The sequence below is a fragment of the Poecile atricapillus genome, chromosome 1, assembly GCF_030490865.1.
Source record: "Poecile atricapillus isolate bPoeAtr1 chromosome 1, bPoeAtr1.hap1, whole genome shotgun sequence".
In the NCBI taxonomy this organism is placed as follows: Eukaryota; Metazoa; Chordata; class Aves; order Passeriformes; family Paridae; genus Poecile; species Poecile atricapillus.
Window position 1 is genome coordinate 134,602,526 of NC_081249.1, and position 24,577 is coordinate 134,627,102.

Here is a 24,577-nt window from a genome sequence, read left to right on the forward strand (position 1 = left end):
ACTCCTGCCACACTTGTTTTAGTTTTTCACCCAGATCCATAGCGGTGAACCCGCAAACAAGGCTGCAGCGAGTCCCCGCCGCAAAGGTCTCTGTAGGTGATACTGGGGAGAGCAGGGCCGAGCATCCCCTCCTGATGCTCGGGGAAGCCGCTCGGCCGGGGCCCAGGAGATGCCCTTCTCCAGCGGGGCGCTACCAGGATGCTCCAAGCAGGAGGTGACGTCCCAGTGGGGGGGACACGAGGAGAAGAGCTGAGACACGGAGGAGCTCTCCTGCGTGAAGCATGTTCGGGGGGAGAGAGGGGGTTGCAGGTTGACCTTCCCATTCCCTAAGTCCCCCTCTGCCCATCCCTAGCCCATGGGTGCCCCCCTCCCCGCCCTCCCCTCCTCCTTCAACTCCAGCGCCGAGGAAGCCGAGCCGGAGGCAGTGCTGAGCCGGATATGCAGCGACTCCCCGCATCCCTCCTTGTGAGTATCCCTCGCTCCTCCTGATGCCTTCGGAGGAGACCGATGAACGGACGGACGGGCAGCCAGAGGTGGACTAGTCTCTCCTATTTGCAAAGCTAGGGTGGAGGGGAACTTCTTCTAATATCCCCTTCCCCATCCTCCCCTCCTCCTCTTCCTCCACCTCCTCAGACACGATAGCATTAAAAAAAAAAAAAAAAAAAAAAAAAAAAAAAAAGGGGAGGGGGAATTGGAAACCTGCTGGCAGGTGGAAGGAACCGGGAAATGGAATCACATCTGGAATCCCGCAAAGACTAGGACTCAGGGAAAAAAAAATGCCCCCCAAAATACCCACCCCGCTAAAGAAGGAGGGAGGGAGGGAGGGAGGGCGGAGGGGCGGGCTGCTCTGCCGCACCGGGAGACCCGCTCCGCCCGCAGCCGAGCCTCCGGCTCCCATCCCGGCATGGGACAGAAAAGAGAAGGCCCCGACAGACGGACAGGCAGACAGGCGGGCGGGGAGGGCTGCGGGGGGGGCTGCAGCGCGGCCGGCTGGCAACTCCCTCGCAGCTCCCCCGGCGCCTCCCAAGTGTTTCTTTCTGCTTTTATTTGTCTCCTTTTTTAAAGAAAGATGCTTTCCCCAGTGGTGACTGGAAGGCGGGTCACGCAGGCCAGCGGGCAGCGGCGGGGGGAGGCCGTGGCCGAGGGGGAGGGATGCTGCCCGCCCTGCCCGCTCCTCTGCCCCCGCCGCGGGGCCGGGGCCGGCGGCAGCTCCGCGCCGAGGCGGCGGCGTCGTGGTCCCCGGGTGTAGCGGTGCTCCCTCCTCCCTCTCCTGCCTGCCCTACTCTCCTCCCTCTCTCCTCTGCCCACTCCCTCACTCCTCTCCCTGCTCTCTCCTCGGTCTCCCGGTCCCTCTCTGTCTCTCCCGCCTTCCCCCCACGTCTCCCCTTCTCTGCTCCTTGCCCCCTTTGTCTTCTCCCCCTGCCCCCGGCCTTTCCACCCCCTCACCCCCATTTTTCACGGGGGGGGCTTTTTGCTTTGCCAGGGCAGAGCGCGGTGACGCCGCGGCAGCCACCACGGAGAGGACACAGGACCCCCCCTTGGGCCCGCCATGCCCCTTTGAGGGGGTGGCCTGGACCCCGAGACCCCCGCAAGGCCCCCCGCAGGGCTGCTTCGCCTGCATCGCCAAGCCCCCAGCTCTCCGGCAAGCTTCGCCCGTCCTGTCTCCTTCTTCTGCCGTTTATCTCATGGAGAGCAAGAGCTGCAAAGGGGACAGCCTGCGGCCAGCGGTCCCGTGCAAGCACTCGGTGGAGAAGAAGACGATGACCAACCCCACCACTGTCATTGAAATCTACCCTGACACCACCGAGGTGAACGACTACTATCTCTGGTCCATCTTCAACTTTGTATACCTCAACTTCTGCTGCCTCGGCTTCATCGCCTTGGCCTATTCATTGAAAGTGAGTACTGAGCGCGAGGCTCGAGGTAGGGGTGACCAGGCAGGGGGGGAAGCGTCTGGGGGTTGTGCCTGATGTGAAACACATCTTTGCCACCCAAATGAGAGGCTGCAGACAATGGGGATGGGAAGAGCTGAGGAGCCTGGGATGTTACTTCAGGTGGGGAAGAGGTGCTTTCACTTGCTCCAAGTACCCTCGGAGGCTCCTCTGTACCGTGGCGGCAGGGTGACAGGCAGGCAGCACGGGGCTGGTTTGGCTCATGCTGCACCTGCAGGCACGCCGGCACTATGTCCCTTATTTGGGATCCTGGCTGTTAGAGATCATCAGGATGGGAGCCAGCAGCACTGGATGGTCAGGCAGGGACAGTAAGAAGCAGCCAGCCACGATCAGCCATCAGCTGGGAAGTTGCAGGGGGTAAGAAGCTTACAAAGTGCAGGGCAATCCTGCCTGTTTCTTGCCCTCTCTGTAATTAAAACACCCGAGCTCGTGGCCAGCTTCCCCCACCCCAAGCCCTAAAAATCCAAAAACAAGCCCTGGAGACCTGCCAGCATCATGGGAATGGTGAGGAGTTGGAAGAGAGTGCAGGGGGCTTCCCACAGTGCTGGGCTGCGGGGATACAGAGCTGTGTTGTTGGAGAGGGTGATGGCGTGGAGCACAGCCCATGATGGGAATGGGACCAGGTTATTATTCCTGATAGCTGCAGGGGAGAGCAGCCCGGCAGGGATGGTGCCTGGCAAATAGGCAGCCCCTTGGCAGCTGCCAGGAGAGAGGGGCCTGGGCTGCCCTCCCCTTCCCTGCCTGCCAGATGCAAAACTAACTGAATGGATGTGCAGAGAGCCTGGGGCGGCTGGGTGGCCCGGAGAGGAGCTGGCTGATTTGTTTTGGCAGGCAGCATTTAGAGGAAAGCCAGGGTGCAGACGGGCTTCGTCACAGAAGCAGATCAATTAACCCCATACAGCTCCTGTGAGCTGGACTGTGAGCGCCCAGCACTGCAAGGAGGCTGCTCCCAGCACTGCCAGGGTCTCCATCAGAAAGGCTCAGGGACAAGTCTGCAGCCCCATGTCCTGGGCTCACCCAGCACTGGCCTTGTGGTGCCTGCCTCGGTTTCTCATTCCCTGAGATGGGAGATGAGCTCTCATCCATTGTCTGTGCAGGAGGCTCTGCTGCTGCCTGGGTGAGGCACTTAATAACTTAAATCATCCTGGGGTGAAGCATCACCACAAGCAAAGGGCAAATCCAGTCAGTAGCAGGCTAAGGGAGCAAGTCCCTTAATACCCCCCACACCTTGATCCAGCAAGGGAAGAAAAAACTGGCTTCCTCCTTATTTTTTTAAGCCCTTCCTTGTCTGTATTTGTCTTTAACAACTGACATCTTTCCCGTGGAAGAGGCTACCATGAGTATCTGGGTTCCTTGCTGCTGCAGCAGTGAGGGCAGGGCAGCCTGAGAACAAGGCTGACCCATCCCCTGTCACCTTTGCAGGTGACAGGATAGTGTCTGCCACCTGCAAAGTTTTTAGAGGCTGGACCCTTCACTATCCTTAACATGGGGTGGAAGGAAGGGCAAAAGACCAGAGTAACCCAGGCCCTTGCACCAGAACAGAGGTGTGGGCTCAGCATCTGTCTGCAGAGACCTAGAGGACATAAACTTAAGCATGAAAAAAAGAGGCAGTGGTGAGGGGAGGCAAATGGGAAAATTTGCTCCAAATCAGAGAAAGGAGAATAGAAGATGGCTGTCTTCTATTCCAAAAACCAGCCTTGACTTTTGGACTGAGAAGGCGGTAGCTGATGGGATGTAACCGCGGTACCCAAACAGAGGTAACGCTGAGCGGGTAGAAATAACTCTGCTCTGGTTTTGGAGCTCCCCAGTGGCTGTGACTCTGTGGCAAGGGGAAAATAGAAACAAAACGTCCCTCAGAGGCAGAGGACAGAGCTAGCAAGTGGCTGAAGAGATGCCGAGTGCTCTCACAAAGTGCTGTTGGGATGGGTGGTGAGAAGCAGTGCAGATGCTGGGGCAGTAGCAGGTCTGTCCAGGGGAAGACTGGGATGTTCAGAAATGCAGCTGTGTTCCTTACCCACAGCTACTGCAGGGATCTTCACAACACCCTAGCCAGGCTGGGTGTTATGGTTATTTCTCCAGAAGCATGTTTTCTTTTCTTTTACCATCAATAATGTTTTTCCCAAAGTTCAGAGAAAACAGGAGCAAGAAATGCCCTGAGGACAGATATCCCTTTAAACAGACTTCTCTTGTTTCTCTGCAATTAAATGTAAGGACATTTGAGCAGTAGACACTTAAGTCCAGCCTTTCTAGAATGTCTGTGCTCTGTGGGGACTGACTAAGGTGCTGTAGGAAGGAGATGAGTGAAGCTGCACCTTCCTCTCCCTGAGCCTCTTCTGGGACACCTGACAGCAGAGCTGTCAGCCAGTGGAACACAGGTTTCCTCAAGGACCATCAGTGCACTGATGCCATTAAGCTGTTCCTGGGCTACAGCTTTTACACTTCCTTTAAATAACTGAAACATCTAGCACTTTCAGGAATTATCGTTTTCATTATCAGAAATAGCATTTTCAATTCCCTGTCATAAAGGTCACCTGCTTCTGACAGATTCATACTGTTAATAAAGCAGTATCTCCTTTGTGACCCAAGTCCATGAGATGTTTCAGTACATATCTTAGCACACCCTAGCATTTCCTCTGGTTTCAGCAGCATCATGCCCACACTGGAAGACAGATATATCCTTGGTACACTTGAATATTACTGTGAAGCTGTCTCCTTTCTCATGCCCTATTTTATTGGTTCCAGCCACATCTGGGAAAACAGGCATGTCTGCCTGGCCTTTTGCATGCTAGCTACACCCTTCTAGATTTCTTTCTGCAGGTAAATGCTATTTCATGGTGACAACAATTTACTAAAAAATGTCAAAAATCCTCACCCCAGCACCAAAGAATTTGTGAAGTAAGAAACACATGAAGTCAGGTGAGGGCAGAAACTGTGACATACAAGGCAGGTTGTGTGTGTGACAGACATCAGAGCCAAGCACTCTGAACAGGAGTGTGGCAGCATGCCGCATCTTTATTTACCCCCATAGTAGGCCAGATCTTCAGCAAACACAGCTTGCTGGGCTGCAACGGGGTCACACAACTCATGGATCCCTCCAGGGGTCATTTCTAGCATCTCAGGCTTCTCAAGGTCAGCCTCCCGGAGTGCAAGTAAGGCGCTCGCATCTAATCGTGTGTGCTGGATGCTGGGGGAGAAGAGATCAACAGCAGGACCAGGGAAGTTAGAAATCCTAAAGTAACCCTAATCCCAGCCCAGCACAGATAAAAGTATCACTCCAACAGCAACGCTTTGGATTCAGTTGGTTTTGATCAGAAGCAAATGTTGTGGTCTGATATTCAGCAGCTCCCTCCCTTCCCCTTTCCCAGCTCCAAGTGGTAATGAATGATGCATCAGTGCCTGGTGGCAGGAGATCTCACTTCAGTTGTTCAGAGGTTCGTCTCTGGAGACTGTCGGGGTGAGCCAAGTCCTTCTCTGTACCCATTGTGCCATGAGGCGGTAGATCAGAGGAGCTGGGATCTGAGATGAGCCGCAGTATGGATGCCTCGCTGTGCCTCTGTAGAGATGAAGATGCCAAGGAGCCTTGCTGGTTTTTTAAGCAGCCCACAGCATTTCTTGCAGAGTTTTCTTGCCCCTTGAGGTCATGGAAATATGCCAGGCTCTCTTGCCTGCTCTCTGCCCAGCCCCTAGCACACAGCTGTGGGCACGACTGTTTGCCTTCCCCTCTTGCCACATGTTGATCTTCCTTATTTCGAGTGGAAGCAGACCAGCACGAATCCACAGCTATTTGTTAACCCTGAGAAGCTGCCACACCCAACCTCTCAGGCAGGCTCTCATCCTGCTTTTCGGAAGGAGCAATGGTTTACGGACGTGGGTGAAATGCAGGGGTGACAGTCCCGTGACGCCAGTGCCGGTGTGGTGGAGGCACGTGGGCTGGAGAGCTCTTGAGCAATTCACAGAGCAAATAAATCCAAGGATCGCCTCCAGAGCTCCTTCTGTGCAGAGACATGGAGCTCTGCATAGAAATGGGTTTACTGACAACCAGCTGTGGACTTCCAGGCTGCCTTAAAAACAGCCTCATTAGACTTGTTATCAACAAGCCATTTGTCTCCTTCTGCAAGCTGAGGCAGCACTTTTTACTAGAGCAGCAAGTTTGCTGCTCCCAAAAATGAGAGGGGCTGAGCCTCAGGGCAGACAGGGGAGGTGACTGCTGGGGGAAGGAGTGGGGTGGTAGGATCCAAGGGGAGCACTTGGAGAGGAAGCAAAACCCCCAGGAAACAACATGCAGAGAGGATGCTGATGAGAGGGAGGAGAGAAAGAACCCTTGGGCACTGGCATGCTGGAGGTGTGGGAGGACACAGTGAGATGGAGAAATTGGAAGACAAGGTGAGCAGCACGAAGGTGACAGGCAAGTAGGGATGGATGGATGGATGGATGGATGGATGGATGGATGGATGGATGGATGGATGGATGGATGGATGGATGGATGGAAAGGCCACACCACCTTTTGTTGATAGGGAGAGAAGAGAGGTTTGCATGTTAGAGCACAAAAGCTGTCTCTGTTTCATGTAAGGATAGGCATGGAAGAAGAAAGAAATTGTGTATGTTGCCAGCCTGGATCAGAGGTGGGCTCTGCCTTGTCCAGGAGGGGGATCTCCAAAAAGGCCGCCACATAGTGCTTGGAGGTGCCCAGGGAAACCCCAGTCAGCAGATATAACTATCCTCACACCCCAGTCATCTCAGTGCAAAACAGGGCCAAAAATCCCCATCTAGTTTTAGGCAAAGTGAGAAGGGTCAAAGAGATGATGATAAGAGCCTGTGACTAAGAAAACACCACACCTGGGTCTGGGGTAGGGGTTCAGCCTTGTGACCTTGAGGACCTGTTCCTCGCCATGCTTCATCTCTCTGGCTATGGAAGGAATCAGCTTCCAGGGCTCCCAGAAGCTCGTGCACCAGCTGCCAGCACATTATGATGATGGTGGCCACAGGAGCATGAAAAGAGGAAAAGCTGAAGCTGGGCTATAAGAAAGACACCAGCATCTCCTTAAGGACAAAGCAGGGAAGGAGCTGAAACACTTATTAGAGCTCCCCCAGGGCCTGTCTCAGTTGCCACAGGAGGACATTAAAGGGAGACATCTGGAAGCATCTGGGGGTGCAAGGCTATGCAAGAGGAAGCAAGGCTGTCCTGGAGAGATATGTGAGGCTGGAGACATGAGTGGTTTTTAAGGAGAAACTTCTTTTCATTGTGCTTTTAGTCTACAAGGGCCCTTGCACTTGTTTGGTGTTTAGAGGCTCCATTTCAGTATCAATGGTTATGGGCAATCAGGGATGATTTTCATGAGGGTGACCACTAAAGCCACGGGGTTGGCAGGATTGTGTGGGTGGAACCAGCAGGAGGTGCAGGGAGAGGAGGCAGCTGGGTGCCCTTCGGTAGGAGCCAAAGGTGGCCATCGCATCATCCTTTGGACCCAAACAACAGGAAAGAGGAGAGATGGGAGGGACAAAAATAAGGAACTGTGGAGAAATGGTGTCACTGGGGAGAGGGCAGCCCCCGGCACCCCTCACCACAGATGCTCAGCAGCAGCAGCATGACAAGAGCAGGGTCAAAGGAAGAGCCATGGGCAAATCAAAGAGAGGCGCTGTTGAAGTGTGTCATGGGAAAGGGCTAAAGCACCTGTCACAAGTGTAAACTGCTGTCAGGTGGGAGATGGGCTGGGAGAGGCTGCTGGGAGCACTGGTAAAGGCTGAGCACGGAAATTAGGGTTGTAGGGCGCCCCAGGGACAGGAGGAACAGGAGGTGAGGAGGAGGAGACAGCTCCTGGAGCCAAGAGGAACTGGCCTCACAAAGGTAAAGCGGCTTGGCTGCAGGAGGGTTGCAGAGCTCGGTGTGCCGGCCACGCCGGTCTGCTGGAAAAACCTCTGTCTGCCTGGCAAACACCGACAGCAAACGCCAGCTTGCCTGCGGCACAGACTGAGTTACGGTGCAGGAAGGGGCAAAAGGCATTTGCTCCGTGTCGGTTTTGCCTGAGGCAGCTCCACGGCTGGGAAGAGGAAAGTGTGTGAGAGCTTCAAAGAGTCTGCTGGGAGCAGCAAGCGGGATTTCTGGCCTGAATCCAGCACCTCTGGGGCTTCTCACCAGCGCGTGAGGAGGTGCCAAATGCCTGGTGCTGCTGAGCCCAGGGGTTTTGGGGAGGATGTTAAACTTACTGAATAATTTCAAATGTGAGTCATCCCGGACATTCAGCTGACACAGAAAGGCATGTGGGCTCCCAAGCTGCCGGCTTGATGACTTCCCAGAGATCATCTCCTCTGCTGAGAGCTCCAGCCAAGTGTGCCCCAAAGACACATGCAGTTTGTGACTATCCCCTCTTCACGATCCCAGAAGGATGCTGAGCTGAGCACTCCATGGCAGGGCAATGAGTAGATGGCTCCAGCTCCAGGCTCCAAGGAGCAGGGCACATCAGATGCTGAGGACATGGCATGGTTTGATTTAATACAAGTATGAAAAATAGGCTCATTCTTGCCTATGTGCCTGCCAGCACCAGATCTGTGGGTCTCATACCAACAGCAGCTTCCCTACCCACGGTTCAGAAGATCAGGGTTTGCTTGTGCAGAGTGGTCCTCGTTGGTGTGATGGAGGGCAGGAATGTTGCTTGAGGGCCTGAAATGCAGCTTTGGAGGGCCCATAAAGCATCACAGCTCAGTGGAACAAGGGGTGCAGCAACCCTTCCCCATGTCCAGCAGAAGGTTTTCAGGACAGCCCTGTGGGTAAGCACTGCAGGAAGAAAAGAGAAAAGTCTGTAAAATGTGGCCTGAATCTGTTGCAGTGTCTTTTTGGAAAGCTCCTGTTCGATAAAAGCCTTTTAATATTCCTCAGTCTGACTCTGGTGCTGATTTTTGCAGCTTGCCACCCTCGTCCGGTGTCCAGCCAGCATTGCCTGGTGGGGCTCTCACTGCTGGCAGCAGGGCAGGCAAAGGGCTCACAGCCCCACTCCCCACAGCCCGCACCCAAGAGAGAGCAGTGGGGCAGGCCCTGCCACACCCTGGGCACCTGCCTGGATACAAGAAATGGATGAGGTGTCCTGGTCCTCTTGTCCAGGTCCTTGTGTTCATCCTTGTGGCTCCAGCTGCTTGAGTCTGCTGAGTGCTGGCTGAAGGGGCAGCCTGGGGACAGGGACATATCCCTGCTAGGAAACAGTGGAGTCTGACCCCTCCTCTGCTGGGATCCAGCTGCAGAGCTGCTGCTGGTGCACAGTGCCATCAGCTGCCTGGCGCTGCCATCACTGCCTGCCTGGCTGTGCTGTCCCTGCCTGGCTGTGCCATCCACTGCCTCGCAGTGCCATCTCTGCCTGCTCGTAGCATCATTGCCTGGCTCTGCCATCTGCTGCCTTGCAGTGCCATCGTTTCCTTGCAGTGACATGTGCTGCCTGGCAGTGCCATCCGCTGCCTGGTGATGCCACATGCTGCCTGGTAATGCCATTGCTGCCTGCCAGTGTCATCTGCTGCCTTGCAGTGCCATCTGCTGCCTGGTAATGCTGTAGCTAGTACATCGGTAATGCCCACTAGTGGCATTGCTGCCTGGCAGTGCCATGCAGTGCCTGGCAGCCTGCAAGTGCTGGGGACAGGCCCGTGGCATGGATATGCACAATCATTACTCACTGCAGAGCTGTCCCAAGGAAAGCCCATAAAAGTCCCAGCCCACAGGATAATGAAGGGAGCAGACTATGCTGTCAGAATAGAGAACTGCCTGTGGCAGAGATGCTACACAATCCGCATAAGACCTGCAAAAGGAAAGGAACTCATTAACCCAGGACTACTTAATATGCTGGAGGCTCGTGCGCAGCCCTGGAGCTGCAGTAGGATGCCGTGCCAGGTTTCACCCGCTCAGGCCCTCAGTGCAGACGGAGGCACAGGGATGCACACCGAAACTGCAGCCAGCTTTCCTTCCCCCTCGTGGGCTGGGTGAGCCGGAGCCTGGTGCCACAGGGCCAGCTGTGCCACGGTGAGAAGCGTGCTGTAGTGCCTGGGGTGTACAGTGGCATCTCAGTGCCTTCGTGCACCCTCAGGTTCCAAATGACACTGCCCCACCACGGGACCCTGGTTTGCCTGGTTGGTAATAGCAATGGGTCACTCTTTCAGGATTTTTCTGCTTCCAAGAATTTCCAGCCCACAGGTATTACAGTGCTTGGCTTCACAAGCTTAACCCATAGCAGAGATGGGGTGCAAACCTCACCTCAGGGTGTTTTATGGTACAGGCAACCACGTACAGGTGCACTGGGTTTTGTGTCTGTTGCTTGAAACAAGTTATGTCTTTCATACATGTTGCAATTACTTCATTTAATTATCTTTTTGTCCCAGGTCCGGGATAAGAAACTCCTCAATGACTTAAATGGAGCAGTTGAAGATGCCAAGACAGCCCGGCTTTTTAACATCACCAGCTCAGCCCTTGCCACCTTCTGTATCATCCTTATCTTCATCTTCCTGCGATACCCTCTCACTGACTACTGAGTGAGGCCAACAGCAGCTGCCGCCGCCAAAATGCCTCTATGCCAGAAGTGTCTGCAGTTTCTTGTAGCAAGAACACACAAAAAAAACCAACCACCACACCTTGATTGCCAAAAGAAAAAGAAAAAAGGTCAATTAAATACATAAATAAAAGTTAAATTAGTTCATCAGCCCAGCTGAGCATACCCTTCTTGCCCTGAAATGGTATGTGAACAGCTGAAGGAAAAGGTCTCACTCTTACATATTCTTACTTCTTACATGAAGAAAAATCCTTAAATTACATCACTTCTTACAGGAAGAAAAATAGACCAAAAAGTATTTGTTTTATGGCCAACAAGCTGTGTGAAAAGAGCGTGCAAAGCCCAGAGCTACGCACACTTAGAGGCAGACAGCTGAGCTCTAGGGAGCAGTGGGGTCCTGTGGAGCTGGAGACACATACACTGATGGATGGGGATCATGGCAGGGCTGGCTCACAACATATCAGGTGTGTTCAGACCGCCCCACCACCCCCAGCTTCTGGGGGTTTCTTTTCCTTTTTTCTCTTGAATTTCATCCACTGGTTCAAACAACTCCCAACCCCTGGAGAGCTGAAGGTGTTAGGAAGTTCATGCTAGGGAGCCCCAAAGCCTCCAGAGAAACCCTGAAGTGTTAAAGGGCAGGTTTCTCCCTGGGATTTCCCAGCAGTGCTGAGAAGGAAGGCATCTTCTGGAGAACTCACCTAAGCCACCTAAGTGGAGTGCTACTGTATTTCTCTAAACAGTCAATAAAAAGATACCTCTGATATGTGATGCTGCCGGGTTAATTCCTTCCTTAGCAGGGCTGGGCTCCTGGTCTCTATGGGCTGGCAAGAGAAAATGCTAATGTCACCAGCAGCTGCCCGGGAGAGATTTAAAGCAGGAGTGAGGGATGCTGCTGCAGGTCAGGGCCATGTGCAGCCGTGAAGGAGAGCACAGACCCAGATTTAAGAGCAGAGACCTCAGTGACTCCTTGATGGAAGATCTATGGCAAGCAGGCAAAGGCAGCCAAGCAGGCAGGGCCCCCCTCCCCTACTAGGACCAACGCCGAAGAGAGAAATAAATCGCTGCAGTCTGAACCTGCTGCTACTGCAGCACTTCCCAGGGTCATTATGGAGAGGCAGATTTCAGAGACGACGTGCCTTTGCCACTGAAACAGACAGGAGCTCAGAGCCCTGCCCAATAGCTGCCTGCAGCTGCCTGTCATGCTGCAAATCAACACACCCTGACTTGAAAACACCCATAAATTAATGACAAGACCAGGACTAAAATACAGCCTATCAGTCCCTCTGACCCTGCATCTCATCTCATATGCCACAGCTGCCTCATCTTTTTCCAGCTGTAAGACGACCTCATGCCAAGGGGCACCAGTCACTGCAGACCAGCCATGGAGCTGGGAGAAGGCATCAGGACCCACCTTTGCACCCACCCTGAAAGCAGAGGTGAAGCAAGAGATGGGGAATGCAGACAGACTGTCATGGGACACTTCGTCATCTGCTGAGTGCATGGTTAAATCAGCAGGCTGTCTCTGGGCTGTGCTCAGCGAGGGATGTGCCATAGTGAGATGTGGGCACAGATCATGAAAATGCTTCCCTGAAAGAATCAGATGTCACCTCCTTCCTGCTCAGGTCTCCACACCTTCATCCTGTACTGGGCTTCATTTATCAGGGGAGCTTTGGGCAGAAAGACCTGCAGTCCTCCCTGCTCCCCGCTCACTGGAGAGCATTTCCACCCCAGGCAAGATCAGGGGTCTGTTTTGCAGCGAAGTTTTGGTTGGGAGTGCAATGTATGATGCCCTGAAAGTATCTCAGCCTTGAACAGCTCTATGATCACTCATTCAGAGGTCAATACTCTTCTCAGCCTCTCTTGATTACTTCTTGCTCCCTTCCCTGAGGGGTCACGGCCATCGGTGTTTCCATCCTAACATATGTAGGGGCTATAGCCAGTCCCTTTCCCAGGCTGAGGGAGGAGGTGGCCTGTCACGATGGCAATGCCCCCCAAAGAGGGTACAGCCAAAATAACTCACATTGCAGCCACCCTGAACTGGCAAATTATATCCCACTGGGACAGTGCTACCTTAGGCAAGACCCAGACCAGTCATCCCAGGACCCTCTGAGATTAGGAGAGGCACAGAGATAAGTTGTATCCCCTTTTCCCTCCCCCTGTACCTGCACCAAGCTCACTTTGTCTGTGTCTGAGGCCTTGGCTTGGTATCCTTCCCCATCACACCTCTCAAGCTTTTCAGCTCAAACACAAGCGCAGCTGGGTGGGCTTGGGGGATAACTCAGACAGGGTCAACCTGTGTGTAGTGCCAGGGGTTCCAAGCTGCAGCTTTAGATCCCTGTGGGACCTATGGCATCTCTTGCAGTAATGAGTGCATTCCTTTCCATGAGCTGGGATTCATGTCAGCCACACTGCAAGTGCTTTGGCACTCAGAGACCACCCCCAACTCTAGGAAATCTTGCAGGGACAATGCCACCATCCCCATCTCCTGTGCTACACAGGAGAGAGCCGCCCTGCTTGGCATGCAGGCATGGGGCTGCTCAGATAAAGGCAGAGCTGACACAAAACTGGAAGTGACCCAAAGCCAGCCTTTTCTACATTTAACAAGTGTGACAAATGAGTTATCATCATCCCTTCCCCTGACGGACCATCTTATCTGTAAGAAAATGGATGCTGGTTTAATGAACCAGGGGGAATACTGAACTGACTCAGCAGCATTTTTTGCACGTATAACCCATTGGGGATGGAGAAACAGGGTTATTATTAGTAGCCATCATATTTATTGTTTGTTACCCATGTTTTAGGAGGTGAAATCGCTGTGCTGCAGCAGGTTGGAGGTCCACCCAGACCAGCCACGGACAAGAACAGGGTAGCAAGAAGGATGCCTGGAGGATGGGATGACCGACACCAGCACACACTCAGCTCCACCACAGCCCTTGCCTCGGCTCCACCTGCCGTGGGGCAGCAAAACTCCTGTGCTCTCCCTTCCTCTCTCTTAGTGTCTCCATTAAAGGAGAGTCCCTCCAATACCACAGCAGAAGGAAAGCACCCCCAAAATGGGGGAAATAAGGGGGACCTGTAGATTTCCAACCTTTTTGGGGAGAAAAAAATAATAATTTATTGACGTATGAGTCTTCCAAGTGAAGCAGCATCAAGGTATTCAGCATTCATTTTTCATCTTGTCAGTGTCAGGGACCCCCAAATTGAGACAGCAGAACTACATCCCCATATACTGTCAGGCAAGTACATCCCAGATTGCACCAACTGTGCTGTTAAGCAAAAGAAAGAACTTTTTTCCTTCTGAGGGAACAAGGGAAAGAAAAGCAGCAGCCAAATCCGACAGGTCCTCTAATTTTTTATTTATTTTTTTTTAATTTGCAAGAAAATTCTGGAAGTTCGGGTTTTGCCAAGGCTGACACCCGCCGCGGCAGAAGGCAGGCTTTCAAGAGTTGCTTCTCTGCCTTTTCACTTCTGCCACTCACTCACAACGTCGCGCCGCGCTCTCCAAATCGCACTTTTTTTTTGGCTGCGAAGCCGCAGCCTCTGTTGCACTCCGCGGCGGGAAGGAAAACTGCGAGGAGGGGGTGGAAGAGAGGAACAGCCGAACGCAGCGTGAGAAGCATCTTTTGAGATGGGAAAAAGCTGACGGTCACGTTGCCATTTAAAGATTTAATTGTATTCCTCCGGGAAACTGAGCCTGACAGCTTGATGAGGATTGCTTTTTGGTTTTTGTTTAGCTCGGTGGGGCGGGGAGGGGGGAGCGATCGTTCCCTGTTAGGCGACATTGTGCAATTGCGTCTAAAACACCTGGGCTGATTTTGTGTCCCTGGTAGCTGGAAGGAGCTTGGGGTGGGCCTGGGGAAAGGCCACCGAGGTCACCGTCCGGAGAGGAGATGCTTCGGGACGGCGCTGCGATGCCCCGGCTGCGGGAGGACCCTGAGGGAAGCGCCAGCACCCCGGGGGAGGTGGCGGGGGCAGGGAGCGGGGTGTCCGAGCCGAGCCGGGGCTGTCAGGCTGCAGAAGGCAGGCAGAGGGCTCCCTCTCCCCGCCGCACGCCGCCGGCAGCGCACTACCCATCGCCTCCGGGCGGGCCGGCAGCTGCGGCACTCTGCCCCCAGCCAGGAGCGCAGCAGGTCCATCCACGCTTCTCCCGGGCTCCCCGCCCAAGCCCCAGCACCGGGGAGCTGCGAGCCCCTACACAGGGCAAGCGCCGGCTTGTGCGAGAAGCAGTTGTGCAGCGAGGGTAGCTCCTAGAACCAGGCAGGAGCGGGTCCCCATCCCTCCCTCCGCAGGGATGTGCAACCCCCGTGCCAGCGCCAGCCGGGACATGTGCGTCAGGCACATGCACACACTTACCCTCCGCAGGGAAAGGTGGCTGGCAGCCAGGCAGTGCGGGAGCAAACCTCGCCGTGCTTACGCAGGTCTCAGTGCTCACTGAGCCTCTGCCCCCGCTGCCATGCGGGGCTCGGGAACGCCACCTTTCCACAAATGCCACCAAGCCAGTTTGCAGGCAGCAGCGCATCGAGTCCTCGCTGGTGTGAACTGGTTTGGGTTCGGCGGGTAAACACGACTCCACAATTCTCCTTTATCTTTGGGCTGACAGTAATAAACACGAGATGGAGCTCGTTCAGGTAAGGACCTCCCGGCCCAGTGTCGACACCTGCTGGTTCCCCTCCTGCGATGAGCTTCCAGGCGTGCAGACAGAGCATGGTGAGTCAGGCCTGGAGCAGCCATCAGGCTGGATACCCAAATCAACAGTCAGAGAGAGATGCAAATGGCAACCTCTATTCTGCTATGGGGTTTGTAATCCTCCAGCAAAAGCCAGCTAGGCTGTAGCATCACAACCCTGCTTCCCAGGCACTCTGTGGGCCAGGAGACAGAGTCACGCTGCCAGCAAGTAGCAACTCTCACCTCCCTTCCCAGACATGTACTGGCATCCTGTGTGACCTTACCAAAGCCCTTTCATCTCTGTTTTACCCTCCAACGCTGTCTTATGGGGAGATGGCTTCTCAGAGGAGGAACTGGGCAGCCTTGCTTAGAGCCACCATGTTTTGGGACCTTGGCACTGTGGGTGTCCTGTGACAGGTACCACTGCAGCACTGCCCAGCTATGGCTGGCAAACCCAGGGGGAGAGCTGGACACTGATGGAGCTGCCTCTTCACTCCTCTCCATCCCCTCATCCGTGTGCAGGGTGGACAGTGAAGAGCGCCTGGCTCTGCAGACAGACCATGGCGGTGCGCAGTCCTGCTGGGGGGGGGAGGAGGGGCAGGCACAGATGGCAGCAGATGCTCTCATCAGTGAAAATGATTGAAGCAAAACAAAAAAAAAAAACCCTAGCAACTGGTGAGCAGCCTAACAAAAAACAGCACAAGGGTACAGAGAAAGGGTCTGGACCTGACAGACCCTTGCATGGAGCCTAGCTCCATGCTGCCTTCTGGCCTAGGATAATGTTTTTCCCATCTCAAATTCACATACGAAGAAGAAAGATCATGCCTCGTCCCAGAGCACTAGGCAGTGATTTTTTTTTAAGACTTGGATATATTGAAATGAAATCGTTTGGTTTCTCTTCCATTCCCCTGTCCCTATCCTCTCTCTTTTCCTTTTCCCCTCTGCCTTCAGAAAAGTGAGTATGACCCCAGACAGCTTCTAGCCACATCTAAGCCCCTCACCTACCCTCTCTACCCATGGCAATGTGGGCCAAAATGGCACTCCATTTCAGCATTGGGGGTGAAGGAGCAGGAACACTTCCTGCACCTGAGGGGAGTGACTGTAAAGCCTCTGTGCAGCTTGGCTGCCACTGCCAGCCTCAGCTCCTCTGTCATGATAGCCTCACGCCAGTGCAAAGGTCCTGCTCCTCCACCCCTCCCATCCCCTGACTTTGACCCATAGTGCCAGCACGCAGGGGCCATGCCCTGTGTTTTGCACATCTCCGTGCTCCTGCCCAGCTCTCCTCCAGTATGTCCGGGGTGGAGGGAATCAGAGGGAATTTATTCAATGTATGATGGTTTACTTTTCCTTTTCCTCTTTGGCAGGAGTGCCTCACAGCAGTCAGAGCTACAGAATGAATGTTTCTGGAGCATGTGCTGAGCTGAATGGCACAGCATGCAGCCCTCCAGCCTGCTCCTTCTGCGGTTAATTGCACAGTAGCTGCTCCTGCAACGTGCAGGCACAGCTCTGCACGCTGCGAAGGCTGAGCCACACTGCACACAGGCAGATACTCCTATAGGGAAAATGGAGACAGATCCAGGGCAGCCCCTGAGTGAGAAACACACCTGCCTGGTGATGCTGCAAGTGCCTTTTTCCTGCTCAAATATGTCAGCTCTCTTCACTGAGTGACACCATTTTGGGCTTTGCAGAAGGTGGCGTGCACAGGGATCTGTGCATCCATCCCAGCCATGAGGTGGGAGAGCTGGGGAGAACATGGGCAGGTGCCAAGGAAGGGGGTGATGTCCTTCTCAGAAAAGCTAATGCAGAGATCACCACAGTCAATACATTTCTTTACGGAACAGAACGAGGCAATAGAAAGCCTGACAAGCCCCTTCCTCTGGCACCACAGAGTGCCCCAGTCCAGGACATCACAGCAAGGGTGACAGGCACACACACGTGGTGGAACCAACCAAGCCTGGAAGAAGCAGAGCCATGCCAGCCCAAGGGCTGACTCTGGCCTCAGCTACCAGCACAGTTTTCAGGTGCCAATACCCCTTGCAATGGGAACACAGTGTCTTGTGCCACAGCCAACCCTCCTGGGAGAGACTCATGGGATGCTGGCTCAGCCAGTGGTATGAGGAACTGCATCTAAATAACTAGGATAAGTTAAAAAAAAAATATTATTTGGCCATTTAAAGAAATTGCAAGTTGACAAAAATCTCTTTTTTGATGGATAAGAAAGTTGGTTTGGCAGCAATTCCTTTTCCTAGTTTTAGTTTCCTTCATGATCAGGTTCCAATTTTAATCCCTGCAGGATGCATGCAGAAGGCTCTGCTGCACTCTTCTGCACTTGGCTTGCCATGGCAATTAGGGGGCCTGGAAAACGTTTTAGCAAGAACTATTACGTGTACAAGCATAACCTGCATTTGAAACATGTAGCTGGGATGCAGTCCATCTCTGGATGTGTCTGAAATCTTGGAAAGAGAAAAAAAACAGAGTGGGGTAAATTATTTTTTAAGTGCTTTACCTGAAACAAAGTGCTTTCCTTTAGCCATAAGCAACTTGCTGTGTAATTTTTGCTCAGCTCATGATGGCTGTGATGGAGAGGGGGGTGTGATGGCCCTGGGGCTGAGACAATAGATTCACATCTGGTACATGGAGCTTAGAGATGAGGGTGCTTTGTTCTGCCTGCCTGACCATTACAGCATTGCCCTAGCTCTCTCAGCTTAATTTCCCCTGGGAAAAATAGGGGTAATAGGGATGACCCGAGCCATCCAGAACTGACCAGGTGTGCTCGCAGTGCTGCCCTCGCCCAGGCTGGCTGCCCACTTCCACGTAGCCGTGGGTCCGCACACGAACGCCAGAATATCAGGTTGAGCAGGACTGGGATCTAAATAGGGTTAGCTCCCAGCTTTGGGAGGCAGGTGAGGTTTTGCAAGCCTCGGTTAACGCCTGCTCCTAGCCCCTGTGATCCTGAGAGCAGTTTAGCATAAGTGAATCATTTGTTTTGGTTTCTCCCCACCAGGCGCTTGGCTGCAGCGCCTGGCGCAGAAGCAGTGGGTGTGGGAGAGATGCAGGGCTCGTGGGCTGGAGCCACTCCCGTGGCCGTGAGAACCCGTGTCCCACTGGTCCCCAGCCCCACTGGAGCTGCTCCTGTCCGCTGCCAATGGGGATTTGGTGAGCCTGTGTTCTCATCATCCAGGGATGTAGCAGGGGCATCCATGGATTAGTTGAGGAGAGGATGCCAGGGATGATGGCTCAAGAGGGAGCTCAGCTTTGTCTCTTGCTGGAATGTACAGTTCAAGGGTGTCCCTCAGGACACTCCATCCTCTGCCTCATCCTCATCACCTCCCCATCCCTTGCCTGCTGCAAGCTCAACATACTTCTCGCATCTGCTTCCCACTCTCCTCCCTTGTGCCATGCCACTGGACAGACAGGGAACAATTTTCACAACAGCTCATCTGGGATCCTCATCTGTGATGTGCCAGGTCCAGTATTGGAAACATTGATTTTAACTGGAGTTTGGAAAAAAACTGTTTATATCCTCTTCCTTCAGCAGGCTTTGTGAGCTCATGGCTCTCTGCCTAAATGAGGAAGCTTTGGGATTTTCACACTCATCCCTTTCCCCCTCTTTTTTCCTATTTTCCTCCAGAACAGGGGTGTTGGGTAGGGGAGGAAAAAGTCCAAAGCTAAGGCAAGAGAACTCTTGCTCAAGTTTTCCCCATCTGGGTGCTTTGCATGGCCGCAAGGAGGGAGCTGGGCAGGAAAACCAGCAGGAAAGGCTTTGTTCCAGCCATGCCACTCATGCTGCTGCTCCAGCTCCCACCAGGATCAAGTGTTCCCATGCCCCTAAAGAAGCGAGTGCCCGTGCTATCCCAGCATCTTGCCACTGACTATGATAACTGGGCTGAAACCCATGAGTTTAGGCAGAATATCCCTCATTTTGTAAAAGTTTCCCTGCTGACAGCTTTGGGTGAGCTGATTTTCTGTGCTAGGAGAAGGGCATGAACTCAGCATTGCTTATGCAATGGGGAGAGTGAGACTTTTTAGCATCCCATGGTTTTATACATCTGGTGCTTTATGAGAAATGACATTTCTGGGAAAGATTTTGCCGCCAGTTACTGTGGGAGCTCGGTGTTCTTCTTGAGCAAGCTGCTGGCCCGCATGTCTGGAGACACGAGAGTTAATTTTAAAACATCCGGCATCTGTATCGGCAGGGAGGAAGGTTCCCTTCGTTTCCTAAGCACCAGCAAAACCTAAGCTTCTAAACCCTAATCCCTCTCTAAGCTGGAGCTGCCAGGCCAGGGCCAAGGGCAGAGAAAAACCCCTGCCGTGTAACCAGGCCAGTTGCCCAGCTCTTCTTTGGTGAACCCGCAGCAGGATGGGCAGCCCTAAGCTCCAGGATGGGGATGGAGCCCGCTCCATCCATCCAGGGATTTGATCGCCCCGTGGGGTCAGGCTCCTCCTGCTTTTTGAGCCGGCTTTCTGGTCACACTTTGCCGTGCCACCCTCCAAGACCGCGCTGCCTCTGTGCCAGTCCTTCTGCAGCTTGGGCAGCGCAGAGAGAACGAGTGCCGTGGGGCGCCCCGCCGTCCCCGCCGCTCCCGGCTCGGCAGGCAGGGCACTGACAGGCGCCAGGGCTGGCCCCAGCTGCGGCACAGCTCTCGGCTCAGCCTCGCAACGCCAGGCGGCCCGGGGACCATCCACGACCCAAAAGCACACCGCGGCGCGTTTTCTGCCGGCACCGCGCGGCCTCGGGGTGTCGCAGCCCCGGGCCCCTCACCGGCGGGCACCGCCGGGCCCCTCACCGGCGGGCACCGCCGGGCCCCTCACCGCCGGGCACCGCCGGGCCCCTCACCGCCGGGCACCGCCGGGCCCCTCACCGCCGGGCACCGCCGGGCCCCTCACCGGCGGGCAGCCCCGGGCCCCTCACCGGCGGGCAGCCCCGGGCCCCTCACCGCCGGGCACCGCCGGGCCCCTCACCAGCGGGCAGCCCCGGGCCCGCTCCCTCCGCGCCGCTCCGCGCCCGCGGCGCTGACGTCACCCTGCCCTGCGCCGCCCGCGCTGATTGGCTGCGGGTGACGTCAACGCTGTCTTTTTTTCTCCCCCCCCCTTTTTTTTTTTTCCTCCCTCTCCCCCCTCGCCCCCCCGCCCGCTCCCGAGGCATGACCTCATCGCCGGCGCATTCCCGGCGGCGCGGAGCGGCGCGGAGCAGCGCGGAGCAGCGCCGAGCGGGCCCCCCCGCCCGCCGCGGCATGCGGGCCCTGCGGCGCCGCCAGCGGCCGCGCCAGCGGACAGCCCGCGGAGCGGGGCGGCCGCCCGCGCCCGCCGCGCCGGGTCAGTGCCCGTCCCGCCGTGTCCGCGCCGTGTCCGCGCCGTGTCCGCGCGGGACGGCGCCGCGCGCCCCGGGGGAGGCGGGGAGGGGGCGCGGGGGGCGGTGCGGGGCCGGCATCGCGCCCTGAGGCGGCGGACAGCATGTGCCGGTATATGTGCGTGTATGCGTGTGCACCTAGGAACGGCGCCCGGCCGCCGTGAGCGCGCTGGGATGGCTCCGGTGCGAGGGAGAATAATGTGTGCGAAGTGCTGGGGCTGGGGAGGGAGCAGCCCCACGGCGGCGATTGGGGAAAGAACGGGGGGTTGGGGGGGGGCTGGCGCTCCGCGGCCGCGCATGTCGGGGATGCTGCGCTTGTTCTCGGGGCGGGGGGGGTGGTGAAAATCCCACCCTGCCTTGGCGATGTGCGCTTGCCGGGCGGCCGTGGTGCAGGTGAGGAGGGGGCTTGGGAAGCTCCGGGGAATACCCGCTGTTCTGCCGGGCCGGGGGTCGCGGCTGGAGGGGCTTTCTGGCGGGGCTGAGGGCTGGTGTTTGAGGAAGCGGTGTTAACAGCGCTGTGGTTTTTCTGATGATGAAAGAGGTTGGAGTGTCGCCCTGTGTCCTTGGCGTTTAAACGCAGCCGGCATGTGTTCAGCAGCGGGGGTTTTCATGCAACACTTCACTGCTCCGGCTCCAAAGGCGCTGCTCGCGATTAATGAGTTAAGCTGCTCGTTTAAAATAATCCTCTCCACCTTCCCTAATGTGCCTGGACCGATTGATCACCCCCACGCACCCTCCATCATTATATAGTGGTAAATGTTGCTTTCTGTGCTGAGCGTTGTTTGTTTTTAAAGATTCCTGGTTATTTCCCTTATTGATAAATAAGTTCCTTCTCCTTCCTACTCCCCCCTCCCTTTTCTCCTCCCCCAGAATTAAATTCCTGAGCAACAGCAAACGCTGATGTCAGTGCTTCAGCTTGCATTGGGGGAGCTCTGTGCACAGGTCAGTAATTTGCGGTTTCGTTAGAAGGAGGAATGCGGTGCGGTGCTGTTTTGATAGGGATATTTGGATTTTTCTAGGCATGGATGCGTTTATCCCTCGTATTGCGGTAGTTGCTGACAGCTCGCTGGTGGGAGCTGGGTGCTGCATAAGCATATGTAGGAGAGACCATGCCTGTCCCAAGCAGCTGGCGATGACGAATGCGTTGGGAATGGTTGCCAGCGGTTCCATCTCCCTCTGATTTGGGGTAATAAGGCAGACCCCTTCCCGCAGGAAAGGGTGAGGATATCCAAGCACCCTTGGAACAGGTAGCGCTGAGGATTGCGCCTGGCAGTGCAGGGGCCATGATAACCTTGAGAGCAGCTTGCCCGTGGAGCGGTGTTTGACATTGGCTTGCATTGTCTCATCCTCCTGCGCTGAGGCAAAGGCTCGGGGCACGGCTGCCTACGCGCCCAAACGTGGCTGTGGAGAGCTTTGTTTTCGGAAGGACTCGATGCACAGGAATTGGTGCTTTTGGGTTTGGCCTTGCCTCTGTGTGCCTCTGCTCGTGCTGTCGGAGGGCGGCTGTGCTGGGAGGACTCTCTGCAGAAGAGGTTGGTTGGGGTTTGGGTCTGCATGGGGGTTTCTGCACTCACTTTGATTTTGCTTGTAACAGCTCCTGAAATGACATAAGCTGTGGCACCAAGAAAAATCCTCCTGGCCATAGATTATTTGGGATTTTTAAAATTCCCTCAAGGATTTTGCAGGTGTCTTGCCCCCAGTTTTGTGTGGCAGAGCCTGGATATGCAGGATTGTCTAAATGGCTGGGACGAGAGTGGACAGGCGAGAGTGTGAGCAGCACAGGGATGCCCAGATGCCTCTATGCAATGGCACTAGGCAGAAATTCCTGCCCTTGGCCTATTGGCAGCACAATTGAGAGGCTCAAACCTGAAGCTGGAAGGTTTCCAAGCTGAGATGACAGCAGCTTACACCAAAAGTAGTCTAACCCAACAGATTGTCTTCCCGTGGTTTTCAGTTGTCCGTTCTTAGACATACGGTAAGGAAAACCTGGATCGAGCACTGTTCTTTAAAATCTAGCCTCAGCTAAGCTTGGGAGAGCTGAGCAAAGTGGCCAGAGTCCTTAGGAGCATTCACTGGTGACACTGCATAGAGATTATTCTTGCAAATATTGCACCGTGCTTGTCTGCAGTGTGTTATTGCTGGGTGCCAGGCACCTCACTGAGAAAGCCATTGAGCCTTTTGAGAGCTTCTATTCACCTAAAATAAAATGCAACGTCACTTTTACTACAAAAACACCCCTGAGGGCTGGGTAGGACTAAGCAGTAGTGTCTGTCCCATGCTGCCAAATTGGATCTTAAGAGGTGGGAGAAAGCTTGCTTCTCTCCTGTGCAACCCTGTTGTCCCGTAGGAAATCTCCAAAGGCTGGAAACCCGTTGTTCCTCTGGATTTCAGAAGTGACTATTCTTGGCATGAGTATGAGTGAGTCTCTATTCCGTTCCTACCCCTTACCTCTGCCACAGCTGCTGTAATCTGCATGGGGGATGCAGGCTTTTCCTCTCTGGATTTGCTTCCTTGGCTTTAAACAAGGCTTTTCTTAGGGATCAGAAGTTAATTTATCTGGTGCACAGCTCGGCTTCCAAAGCCCTGGGCACAGAACATGTTCACACTATCAGGAATGGAAGGAGGAAAAGGAGGTGCTCCAGCATTTGGCAGCCCTTGATTTATGGTACAGGCTCACAGGACACTGCCATCATACTGAAACAGTGCCAGCAAACTGAATCTGGTAGAGAAGGAGATGATGAAGAAAAGGAGCTTGTGGATGCTGACCCCTCTCTCCCAGTAGGACAGCCAGGATGCTGTACTGGGAGAGTCTGTAGACCATTTTACCCTCTGCCATGTGTTTAATGGCAGTGTTAAGGGGCAGATGGTTGCAGAAATTCCCAGGTGCTCATGGTCCCTGGGTCTCATTGCACTCTTTTTCTTGCTGCTATGCAGAGAAACTCCTGCAGCCAGAGCGGCAATGCAGTCATCCTGTGGGGAAAGCTTCCACACTCCTCTGCATCCCCATGCCCTCTGGGTTTTAAAACCTGTTTTTCAAGCTTTACATTTCTTCTCTGAAGATACACCTGTCCCGCCTGATGCCAGTGGGAAGGAGGCACCTGACGTAATTATGGCAGGCTTGGGGAAGGGAGGTGAGTGGCCGGGGAGCATTCATCAGATAAGAAGCTAAACAAGCTCTCTGCTCGAGATTTTCTCAAGCTTACTCAGGAGACCTGGGTGTACTTCTGTGTGCAGGATTATAACACAGCCAGGGGAGTGTGAGGGAGGGTAAAAACTGATGCGCCAAGATGCTGTGCACTACTGGTGTCAAAGCTGCTGCTGTCAAAGCCAGACAGAGCTTGTGGTGTGATTAGTGGTAGTGCAGGTTCCTGCAGGGACAGGGAGTGGTGTAGTGCACCCCAGTGATGGCTTTGCCTGCTCATCTGATGAAGGGGGAGACCATGACATGCCTCATCCCCATGGGACAGTTGTTTTGCCAGAAGTGGGCCAGCAGCTGAGACCATGGTGGAACATCCCAAGCTCTGGTTGTGGTTGGTGCCTTGGTCACCCTGTCTCCTTTTTAGCATGAGTTCATGGAGAGAAAGACATCTTTCTCTTACAAGAGATGTTTCTAGACTTTCTGCCCCAAACCTTTGGGTCCGTGCTGTCCAAGAGACTCCTTCAGTTCTCAACCAACTGCACTTCCAGAAAGGAGATTAAGAGTAAAGGTGAGCCACACTGGGGGACTGTGCACAGCACAGAGGCCTGCCCAGACTATGCTGCAGACTGCCATGACTCCTGTAGGATGGCTGGCTGCATTTCTCGGCTGTTTGGCTCTGAATCTGAGGTTTCCTAGACCTAGCTGGACAAGATAATCTAGGCTGGTATGCAAGAGGCTTCTTTCCTTGCTTTGCCCAGGGCTTTTGTGGGGTTGGCTTTGCTGCTTTGGGTCTTCAGTTTCCCAAAGTGACAGGCATTGTTTGCATGGTGTCTTGGAAGGATCTGTGTTTCAGAAGGTAGGTGAGGTGCTAGCCCAGACTGGGTTCAGGGGAGAACCGGGAGGTGCTCACTGGAAACTGATCCAGAACACAGAGTCTCCTGTTGTAAAC

General features: G+C 54.5%; 2 protein-coding genes across 3 annotated transcripts in view; both read left to right on the forward strand.

The window, feature by feature from the left end:
* The first annotated feature begins 355 nt into the window (after positions 1 to 355).
* IFITM10 (interferon induced transmembrane protein 10) lies at positions 356 to 11,235 on the forward strand. Its single transcript, XM_058847816.1, has 3 exons — positions 356 to 465; positions 1,088 to 1,898; positions 10,308 to 11,235. The coding sequence occupies exons 1-3, from the start codon at positions 356 to 358 to the stop codon at positions 10,455 to 10,457; spliced, it is 1,071 nt and encodes a 356-aa protein (XP_058703799.1). The 3' UTR covers positions 10,458 to 11,235.
* Positions 11,236 to 20,319: 9,084 nt separating this feature from the next.
* The window catches only part of DUSP8 (dual specificity phosphatase 8), a 46,343-nt gene continuing 42,085 nt past the window's right edge, over positions 20,320 to 24,577 (forward strand). Inside the window, exon 1 of one of the 2 annotated variants that reach the window (XM_058863432.1) lies at positions 20,320 to 20,455. The gene's annotated coding sequence lies outside the window, so the exon portion shown is untranslated. Of the gene's footprint in view, positions 20,456 to 20,929; positions 21,432 to 24,577 lie in introns of those variants that run through there. The other variant, XM_058863425.1, reaches the window with a different exon arrangement.

Excerpts from the sequence above, each read along its gene's own strand:
- IFITM10 (XM_058847816.1), top strand. The coding sequence starts at position 356 with ATGGGTGCCCCCCTCCCCGCCCTCCCCTCCTCCTTCAACTCCAGCGCC. Across the intron at positions 466-1,087 it reads GACTCCCCGCATCCCTCCTT|ACTGGAAGGCGGGTCACGCA; the intron begins GTGAGTATCCCT and ends TCCCCAGTGGTG. Across the intron at positions 1,899-10,307 it reads CCTTGGCCTATTCATTGAAA|GTCCGGGATAAGAAACTCCT; the intron begins GTGAGTACTGAG and ends TTTTTGTCCCAG.